The sequence below is a fragment of the Dermacentor andersoni genome, chromosome 5, assembly GCF_023375885.2.
Source record: "Dermacentor andersoni chromosome 5, qqDerAnde1_hic_scaffold, whole genome shotgun sequence".
Classification (NCBI taxonomy): Eukaryota; Metazoa; Arthropoda; class Arachnida; order Ixodida; family Ixodidae; genus Dermacentor; species Dermacentor andersoni.
The window spans coordinates 114854620-114865270 of NC_092818.1; the positions used below are offsets into that span (position 1 = coordinate 114854620).

General features: G+C 43.0%; 1 protein-coding gene across 1 annotated transcript; it reads left to right on the forward strand.

Annotated features, from left to right (window-relative positions):
* The first annotated feature begins 1085 nt into the window (after positions 1-1085).
* LOC129385050 (signal recognition particle receptor subunit alpha-like) lies at positions 1086-9064 on the forward strand. Its single transcript, XM_072288268.1, has 4 exons — positions 1086-1344; positions 1923-2129; positions 5140-5353; positions 6683-9064. The coding sequence occupies exons 2-4, from the start codon at positions 2079-2081 to the stop codon at positions 6808-6810; spliced, it is 393 nt and encodes a 130-aa protein (XP_072144369.1). The 5' UTR covers positions 1086-1344; positions 1923-2078; the 3' UTR covers positions 6811-9064.
* The last annotated feature ends 1587 nt before the right edge of the window (positions 9065-10651 follow it).

Sequence of the window (10651 nt, forward strand, 5' to 3'; positions counted from 1 at the left end):
CTCCTCAAATTGAAATGCCTGGTGACGGAGTAAGGATGCTAGGCCAAGGCGACTCTACATTGTTAATTTAAGGGAGTCTAAGAGTATCATTGTATTTAAAATGGTTTATTAAAACTATATGCGTAGAAATGTGCCTGTCAAAATAGCTGTGCTTCGTTCAGAAAAACTAAGAGCAGGATTAGTCTCCTTTATAATCGGCGCTCTGATCTGGTAGTAATATACATTCACTTTAATCGTACAAGCAACGATGCAGATGTAACTACACATATCTTTAATGATTGTAGTAACTTGAGAAACATAATAAAACGCTTAAAAGACTGCATAATATTGCTGACAAATTCTCGCTTGGTGAAGTTTACTAAAGTGCTTAACTGAATGTATTTTTTTTTTCTATTTCAACTTCGTGCCAGTTTTTATACTGTGTCATGGAGTTACGTGCTCATGCAGCGCATTCAAGTTTTCTGAAGAATAATTTCGTTTGCTTACTTCATGTAACAACCAACCAACTGCATTCATTCGTTTGCAAGTCAGACACACCGACACTCAAGACATGCACACATATGTACGCATCTTCTTTGATTAGCGGACTCTCATGACCATTCGTAGGACGTTCTTCAACACTACCACTAACTTGCAATAGCGAAAGCTACCCACACCAGCCCTATCCCGATTTTTTTTATAGTAAGCAAGGTCCTAACAGAATGTAAAGCACTGGTGGTGAAATATATTCGGTGAATCGCTGTTACCAAAGACGAAGAGTTATATAACATTGTAGCATATCGTGCCTTTCACATTCGGTGACAGCCACCGGATGTAAAAAAACGCCGATGTGCAGCGTAGATCGAAGCCGGGCAAGCAGGCCGATCGGGACAAAAGCGATCAGTAATGTTCGAGGCTGGCGAAAGAAACATACAGAGGAGGTTAACTGCCGTGATTATCGATTTGTTTTGGCGCGAGAAGCCGGGCCCAGTCTTCGTCCTTCGCCGTCGTCCGTGTCTAGTGGAGGCGCTGGTGTCGCTCTCCGCGAGGGTGCGCTGGCACCGGGGACCCGAGGCCCGCAAAAGCGAGACGTGGTCCGCGCATTTGAAGCCGGCGCGCGAGGTGTCTCGCGCGGTGTTGCAAGTGTCGGCGATGCGCAAAAGCGCGCTTTCAGTTTACGCAGTCGCAGGAACGTGAGCGTCAGCCTATAAGCAAGGCGAGAACATCGGAAGACGCCTGAGAAGTTTTCACTGCAGAGCTCTTGATACTGCCTGGCGTCGTTGCAGCGAATGAAAACTGCATGCCAAAACATGCATGCCGGCGTGGTCGTCCTGCACAGTACCTCGTTCGAAGCGACCGAGAGCGGTGAGTAGCAGACGAAACGAGATTTTTTTTTGTAATAACTGCACTGCACGCTATCGTGAACGCAAGGCTAGGGATTGCGAAGATATTCGCTAAAGCAATGCTATTAATTCAAGGGATGTTTTTGCCCCGAGAGCGTTGGATCACTGGGAGACGACTTGGCTGTCCTAACTGTTGTTTTATGCATTCGGCGAATTACTGACAAACAGCATGCAAACGATATCGCGTACTAAGTTAATAAACTAATGACTCGTTTTAGCTTTTGTTTTCTCGCATTGAGCGTTCAGTTGGAGCATTTTGTTTGGATAACTCCCCTGTATTGCGCCAAATTACGTCTTGGGCGCCACAACATGTTAGACATTTCGGCTCCCTTTAAAACTGCGGTTCCCGGAAGAGAAAATAATGTCTAGGTGCCTGACAACACTTTTTGTCCTTTCCTATAATGCTGCTCCGAGTTCCAAGAGCCAAGTTTGTTTCTTTCACTGGCCTGTGTACCCTGACTGCCAAGTTCCTATGGCCTACGCAACTGAGAATCACACATTGGTTATTTTTCTTTGTCTTACTTGCACGCTGGAAAGCAGATCTGCTACTGGATGACCAACAGGAACATCTGGCAGCTGACCACCTTCGACAAAACTTCACGGGGCTGTTGAGAGGAAAAACGAAAACTAAAGCTTTCCATTCAAACCTCTGCCCTGCGTGCGAAAAAAGCAACGGCAAGCATATGGTGCAATTCTATGATCACCCGTATGATGTGGTGGGCACGAAGGACAAGGACATTGGATGAGGTGAGTCTAAGTTGCACCTATTTAATTACAAGTAAAATGTTTTTGTGAACACTTGTGGAATATTTAATGCGGCGCCTTTAATTTTGATTCGTTCACAATCCAACTGTATAGCCATGTTTTTGGAAGTAAAACGGAAATATATTTCGCTCCTGATATGCTTATTTTACATGATATGTGCTTCCTTTATTGAAATTTCACCTTCTACGCGCAAATGAAACGACGAGTCAACAGAAAGCTGAGTCGCCTTTTTTTTTTCGTTGTAGAGAGACCGATATGGAGTTTTGGTATTTCAAGCAGTCATACTATCTGCAGTTTATATTTATTTCTCACGCAAGTAGCACAAGTTTGAGCATTGATACGTATTAAGCGCAACCTAAAAACGAAGTGCCCAAGTATATCGCTGCGAGAAACTGTCCCTCAATTTGAAATGTGCGCTTTCAGCGTCTTGCGTTTTCTTGTCCTCAACCAATAAAACCGCCTTTTTATTACTCTTCATATTCAAATAATGCGTAGGTTAGACATTCTCTGCAAATCTCTACATTATTTTCACAATGAGAGGATAGTCCATCCTTGATATATTTACTCCCTGATAGTGAATACTGGCACAAATAAGAAGCTGGAATGTTAAAAAAAATGCAGCAAAATTTCTGGAACTAATGTACTGTCATATTTTTTGCTCAGCATTTAATGTTCACTTCCAGGATGAACTTACCGCACCAAGTGCACAACATAATGCCCTACAATGCTGAAAGCCTGACTTGTACTAAGACAGTGTACCCGAGGGTTTTCCTGACAACAGTAGCGTTGCCAGCCCGCACTTCACCGACGACAATGCGAGCGCGAAGCTTTACACTGGCATTATTGTAATTTATTTCATGTGTCTCTGTAGTTGCTTATTGCAAAGACACTTTATATTTGAAGGGAAGTTCAGTGTAGTTAAGTTCTAAACGACAATGTCACGAGTAGTTTACTTAATCTGTTTATTCAAAGATCTTCGCATAATTGTGTGTTATTGCACTAATATGAAAAGCTGAAGTGATGCGAAAGAGTCCTGTGGTATTTCGCAATGCAGCTAACTGCACGTAACATGCTACGCTAAGAATTTAAGAAACTTTTGTATTAGAGCAGTGTTCACAAAAAGCTCAAGTACACAGGAATTTTTTTGTAACGGTGACTCTTAGGCTATCATGATATTGGACATATTAGCAAAGGCGATCAGCAATGGCGGAGTACACTTACGAACAAAAGTGCTGCGTCGATTTGGCGCTAGGAGCCAATGATTGTGATGCTGCATTAATGAAATTTAAAATGATCGCTATGCATTAATCAATAACTGACATGACGTTGTTTTGCTGTTCGCCCTAATGTAAGTTGGCGCAACTCGTAAAGCTTGTTGTCCTAAAAGTTACCGCAATATATGTGAGGGTTGGAAACTTTTTGATTTCACGCAGAGAGATTTGTGTCCAGTTTCAGAGTATTTTGTTTCAGATTGCTCAGATGGTGCGCATGGGCTAGTCCTTCATTCTGCCTATAGTTTCGCTATCTTTCATGATGTATAGCGGTATGCGGAGGACATAAATAGGTTAGGCCATTTAAAATTAGACGCAAGGTGCTGAATATTATGGCAAGGTCGTGTTAGTGCATCATACTAGACAGCACCGCTTGGCCAACTCACAAAATTACTACATATGCCTACTTTTATTGCTCATGACACAAGGGACGTTATATTTAAGAAGGTAGGTTATGGCGCATTGCGGAGGGGGGGGGGGCAGTGTGGGGGCACCCTGGCCGGCTTACATCCGTATCACGGCACATGGACCAGAATGCATGGACCGATCTCGGAGGGAGTGCAGTACCAGGCTAACTCGCGGTGGAGGTGAAGCTGGCTTCAAGCACTCCGCTAACTTACAGAAATAAGTTTAATATCTGCGGTTCAAATAGAACCACAAAAATGCGGCGTTGTAAGAGAAGCTATATATATATATATATATATATATATATATATATATATATATATATATATATATATATATACATTAGAAAATTTACTTTGTGTAGCAAGTGGGCATTCACGCGCTTTGATTTAAATACTGTTGGACGAATAATGAGATGGGCAACGACTGTGGCGATGGCACGTGTGCACTTTGCCTGGGCTTCTGTGGTTACAACGTCACGCACTGCGGCTTCAGCAGCGGTTGCGGCATATGCATGGGAGGTGGTGGGCCATGGCGGTGCTTGTGCGGGCGTAGTATGGTGCAATATTAAACAAGCTATGATTTCATAATGTATGTAGCCTATGTATTCAGGCAACACAGCTTCGCTGGTAATTTACATTTTTTTTTCATCGCCCTCTTATAAAGATGACGATATCTTTCGGGATGCAATACTGCGGAAATATTTATGTTATTTAATGTATTGCACGTCACTGCTAAGAGGAAAATTATTGTTCTTTTTTCTTTCGAATGACAGAGCTATAAATGTTCAAAGAACGTGAAAAATTGTGCGTTCTTCCACGTTTGTTATGCACATTCTTTAGAGTGTATCTCTAGAAAAAAAAATCATGGCCTAGTGTTTGGAGCATTCGGCTTCTGTGCTTGAATTACAATCCTTTTTTTTATTGACGAATGTGGACCAACTTGCCCACACAAATGGTACATTCCCCTGGTCATTCGAGTACTCAAGAGTGTTCTGATGGTGTGATTTACGTTTAGGTGGACATAAACAAGTCCTCAGAACACATTCACCTAGTGCACTCAAGGCGCTGCGCTCCAGCTTGTAGTGCTCGGAAGGATTGTCAAAATTAGTGCTCACCTTCGAGTTAGGAATGCGACCAAGATCTGACAAAGTGCAGGTAGGTTGCGTAGCTGCTCGAATGCTTTGGAGGCAACTGAGTGTTCAGCTTAGCTAGGAACCTTCTCTGATTCTAGTCTCGAGAAGGTTCCGCATAGCTGTAAACGGACACAAACAGTCGTAGGAACAGTGTCTTACGAGTAACTGGAAAATCTTGCAGATCTCCTTCTGGCTGATTGAAAACAACTGCCGGGTACTGATTGCTGCCTGTGACACATTCCGAGCTGGTGCTGTGGAGCAGCTGCGCATTCACAAGCGCCACCTGAATTCCCTGCGCCAACCTGAGAAGCATGGCGGCAAGCAGATGGTGGAACTGTACGAGAAGGGTTACGGGAAGGATGCCGCAAGCATTCCCATGGAGGCCATCAACCATGGTACGTGTGCTTATCGTGTGTTGGGTGTTTGCTTGACTAAATATTCTTGTCAAAGTTCTGTCATTTGTCTCATATCACTAACAAGTAAATAATCATCGTAAATATTTATTACACTGCATTCCTTTCCTATTAGAGTAAAATTTATGCTCGTTACAACGGACTCGCGTACAACGGCCTTTCGGATATAACGCGCCATATGTCAGCCGTAGTTTGTTCTACCTATCTTATTAATGCAACAAAGTTCACTTTTAATGGACTGTGTTAAAACGCACTATCGGCTACAGTAGAGAATATTAGCAGCAATGTTTTTCAAAATCGTGCGTGTTAAATGTGCTGTCAGCCCTCGACAAGGGCTGACAACTGACTTGCGAGGGTCAGCCGACGATCGCAGCTCAATATCGAGCGCACGAGGGAGGAAGGCGTGGTGGGAATGCGCCGTTTTCTTTCACGCGTGAGGCACGCAGGAGAGGTTACAGGCTTGATTTATGGCTGCCGCACCCACCTGATGTAGGTGTGAAACTAGAATGTCTGTGTACTTTGATTGGGGGCACATTATAGAACCTGAGGTGGTGAAAATCAAGCCGTAGATCTTTGTAGCGATTGCTATGAATGGGTGGATGTCTGATTTTCCCTTAATTAATTAGTTAATCAAGCCATAGACCTCACTATGGCATCTGTAAAAGCCAAAGCATTTCTTTTGGTAACCAAACTGGGTGAATCAGAATCAAATTGGGTTGAGTTGGATGCAAGGGCAGGCTACATGTGCAAGAGAAAGCTAGGTTTTTTGAATGAGATATAGTTCCTTGTGTGCTTAACAGCCTGCTCTACATATTGTAAAGCATGAGGTGGGCTAACTTTCCGTGTACAGTTGTGGTTATCCAGCGGCGTTTCTGAAAACTAGATAAATGTGCCATAAACAGGGATGAGTTTTTTTTGGAGGGCGGGGCAACTCAGAATTTTATGGTAGTTGTCTCTAGAAGATTATTACAACTTTTTATTATATTTGGTGTTAACTGATCATCTAACTAGATGCATCACAAATCATGCTAAGAGTTGCTGCTGACGACTTCTGATTTTATTTTATTCATCTCACACTGCAGCCTACCAAATTAATAAATCCTATTTGGAAACATCCTCGGTGCACTAGACTGTTAAGGTGATCAAGAAGTGACTTTGGAAATCTGGTCATCCAGAATTTTAGCCTAACAGTTGTACACTTAGTCTACAGTGCAGCTTATCAGAGTTAATCTTTATTTTGAAATGAGTCTACTGTATTAAAAAAATTATTTGTCCCAGTGACCATTTCCTTGCTTACCCTTCTCTCCCAAGGTTGGCGCTGCAATATCAATGACCTACATCACAGGACAGCCCATTCTTTTGTTGGCACGGCGAAAAAAACCTACATCGACTTGAGAACGATCAACGCCAAGGCAGTGGTGCATGCACTCATGAAGTAGACAGCACTGGTGAAGCTTGGCAGCCTTTCTTCCCTGACCTGGCTACCCTTTCCAGCTTTTCCTTCTTGAGATAGTTGCAGTTTTGTTGAGAGTGCCACACTTTCCTTCATTTTGTTGATCCGAGAAAGAAGCCTTGTTATGTCAAGATTTTTCGTGGTGTTATTGAGTTAACACGTAAATTTTGAAGAACCGGAAGGTTCTTTCTTTCTTTTTTTGCTGAAAACAATGTTGTTGATAGCTACCTATGCTACATATGTGTTAATTTTGTTACATTCCTTTGATCGTCGTTTCATCATTTGTTGAGGAATTCACACATATTAGCTTAAGCTCCCGTTTATGTGGGAAACTGTGAGCTGTGTCTGCTATGCCCCGCCACCTAAATTTGTGTGTTATGGGCTTTCACGTCACTTTCTTGGGCTTTTTGCTCAACACTAAAAAATTATTTACATATGATTATTTGTACAGCGTTTGTTTTTACCTTTCTACCTTAAATCTGTGCACATTTCCGTCTGTTTGATGTTTAATTTTGACTGTCAGTATCTTTACCATCTTAGTCATGCCTAACGGCTATAATTGTTGCACCTTTATTATTTTCTTATATTTCAGTGCAATGGCAATGCTCTGTCGAGTGGCCCGGATTGACTGTGCTCTATGATATGCATAGCTCATTTTGGTTGTAAACCTCACCAGAACCTAACTGCGGTATTTCACAAACATTGCCATGTTGTGCTGTGAACACTATAATCAGTTACACTTGGCTTTAGTAGCGGTGATAATTTGTGCCTGGAATTAAAGTATGTGTTTTACTCTATAAGAAGCTTCTTGATTCATTATGGTTGCTTATCTTAAGGTCCAAACACTGCTTGAACCTTGAGACCCTTTCTTGGCAGGAACAGCATGCCAAACAAATGAAAATGCTACTGTGGCGTGTGTTCAAGATGCTTTAATTATGTAATGGTTCAGTTCCAGTCCATGGGAATAAAAAGCTATAACAGCTTGCGAAACAGTCCACGTTGTTGAACCAGAACATCGCAGTGCACTGGATCCTCAGGATCATATGTTGTCATGTCACAATTGTTGCATCCCAGTTATCCATGCATGTGCAAACACTGATGGAATTATAACAGCGTCTTTCTTTAAGCGATCTAGCAGCTTGCACGAAAATGTTTTGCAATAGCATAAACCGCTGTCTGCGTATCATCGGGATACAAGCCCTGCATTGCGTTTTGATACCGTGTATCATGCCAGGCGATAATTATCAAACAGTAATAATAAACATGTGGTTACCAAAATCTCAAAAAGAATATTGCAAGTGCATCTTAGTGTGATTGCTGACTGCTGCTAGGAACAGAAAAGGCAAAGGAGAGAGAGCGGAATTGAATGTCTCGTCCAGTTTTGTCTCCATTGTGTTGAAAACACCTTCCGACGAAATATTTACCGAAACCGTCAATGCTTGTGCTCTAACCTTCATATTGAACGTATCTGTACCTGTGTACCTAGCACGTGGTTGCCACTCATCTGCAAACCCAAACGCTGCTTCCTTCAGTAGAGCCTATTGGTGGCCCCCATGACCCCCTCTGAATCCGTCAATGACCCCATTGTGTTTCTAGCTGCGGCAAACAGACGGTAGCATACAGCCTGTAAACAGGCTGGCGGCAGTGTGAAAGTGATAAAGCATTGGTGTAACTGTTTACTTATATGTGTTGGAGGGATCAGCCATATGACGCTGTAAGCTGAAACGCTGCCCACTGGCTTAGGACAATAATAAAAAGGATAGATTTCAGTAGCAGCCAACAGTTACACTGATGCTTTGTTGCTTTCACGCGTTACCAAATCAGCTATTTATGCAAGGCAGCTACTCTCCACGATAGTGCACTGGCCATGGCTTTGCACAACTGACCTTGAGATCGCCAAATTGATCCTAGTCGTGGCAGCCACCTTTCGAGGAACGTTAAAGAACCCCAGGCAGTGGCATCATTAAAGGGAGCAGACTGCCCTGGGTGCAGCCCATTAAGCGGCAGCTGTGCTGCGGTCGCCACTCGAGCCGCCTTTGTTTTCTCGGCGGCTCGTAGCCGAATGCGGTATACGTCTGTGCCCTGGGAAGTCGAATGGGCCAATGAAGAGAATGGGCTGTTGGCGTAGAGTTTGCAGTGTGTAACTGCAGAATTTCTATAACGCTTAAAAAAGTGTGACATGCCAAACTGCCACCATGTTGTCTTTATGTTTAACAGAAATAAATGCGGAATTACAGGTACACATACGAGTGTTGCCCTTTTAAATTATTTGGCATTTACTCTACAAAATGTACCTTAATATATATAAAGGAGTGGAAAGAAAACTGGGGTAGGGAAGGCGGGTGACATGCTGAGCAGCCATACTGGGTGCCGGGAAGCCGAGTGACTCCACTGACCCCAGGTAGTCATAATTAATCGGGAATGACCGCTACGGCACGCCCTTGTGAGGGCAAGGTGCATGTGCAAGATATTGGTTGCAGTAAGCCTTCAGCTGAGCTCTTACTTCATGTAGTGAAGGCAATGAGCTTCTATGTTACAACAAAGCTTCATTTCTCTGTAAGGGGTAATAACTCCGAAAAAAATGGCAAAAGGAGAAAAGTAATGCACCAGAAAGTCGCTAAGGCCTCGTGTGGGAGAGTCCACATGATGCACGTGTGTTTCACTAGCTTAAAAACACTGCTTTCTAGTGGACGCGTTTTTTTTGTTTTGATAAACTCTTTATTATTGCAAGAAATATCAGTCGTAGTTCTCTTCTTTTTTTGCACAGAGAGCATTTAGTCACATTCCCATGGCAAACTGTTTTTACATTACAGTAACAAGGTGTATAATAAATCAACTAAAGAATAAGCCTGCAAAGCAGCCATACTCAAATGAGCACTTGTGAGTGGCCGATTGAAAAAGTATTGCTTACTAAGAGTGTACTTCCACGGTGCAGATCGGTATGCATGGATGAAAAATAAGTGTTGAACTGTTTTAATTTTTCATGACCTTGCTCGTGCCGCAGAGGCGGCAGCACAAAAGCTACTTTACGCTTTAATGGTAGAACAAAATGGAAGTTGTTCTTTTTTTTTTACTTTTTGCTACAGTCACCCTGTAGTTGATAGTAGCTGCCATGATAAATTCTTCACAGCATAAGTCTCTGGTACATGATGTCTCCAGTGCTCTATAAATAACCCACTCTTATGTTCAAGTTCAATTACAAATACAATTTTCGTATGAGGGATCGACATTGGGCTAGTTGGTGTTGCATATTTGGACGAGGTAAACAGTGCATAAGATGAGGACACGTAAAAGAATGACAACACAAGCGCTGACCAAGCAAACGAGCATGGCAGTTGGATGAGACGATCAGGCTCGAACACACAGAGAGGTTCTGGTGGGGCCACAAGGGTATCTCAATGTCGATGCCTCATGTAGTTCATTCCTTTTACATTGGGCTCTTTTCTCTTGTGTCACTGCAACAGCCTTTCCGTCAAGCTAAAATACGTAGAAAAATTGTAATGTACGACTGACACACAATATACAGACATGAAAGCATCCTATTGGGATTTGAATATACGAGAAAACATAATTCTGTTAAACGAGAACTAAAAAAAAACTCTTTTCCAGCGCTTCTACTATTTATAGACCGGCCACGGCGTCCGCCATGTGCACGTACCGGCGCGCCAATATCTTGGAGGCCGCGGAGCGGTGCGCCCGGTGCCTTGCAACACCTCCAGGTGGTGCTTGCCTTCGCCGCATCACGGCCCACACAAGAGGCTGCATTTCTACCAGAAAGACCACCTTCGCGTATCGCATTTGCCGCCAGCGTTTCCTGGCAAAAATTA

Bases quoted from the DNA above. Each gene is read 5' to 3' on its own strand.
- LOC129385050 (XM_072288268.1), top strand. From the start codon at position 2,079: ATGATCACCCGTATGATGTGGTGGGCACGAAGGACAAGGACATTGGAT. The intron at 2,130-5,139 runs GTGAGTCTAAGT...AAAATCTTGCAG, and splicing joins GGACAAGGACATTGGATGAG to ATCTCCTTCTGGCTGATTGA. The intron at 5,354-6,682 runs GTACGTGTGCTT...TTCTCTCCCAAG, and splicing joins CATGGAGGCCATCAACCATG to GTTGGCGCTGCAATATCAAT.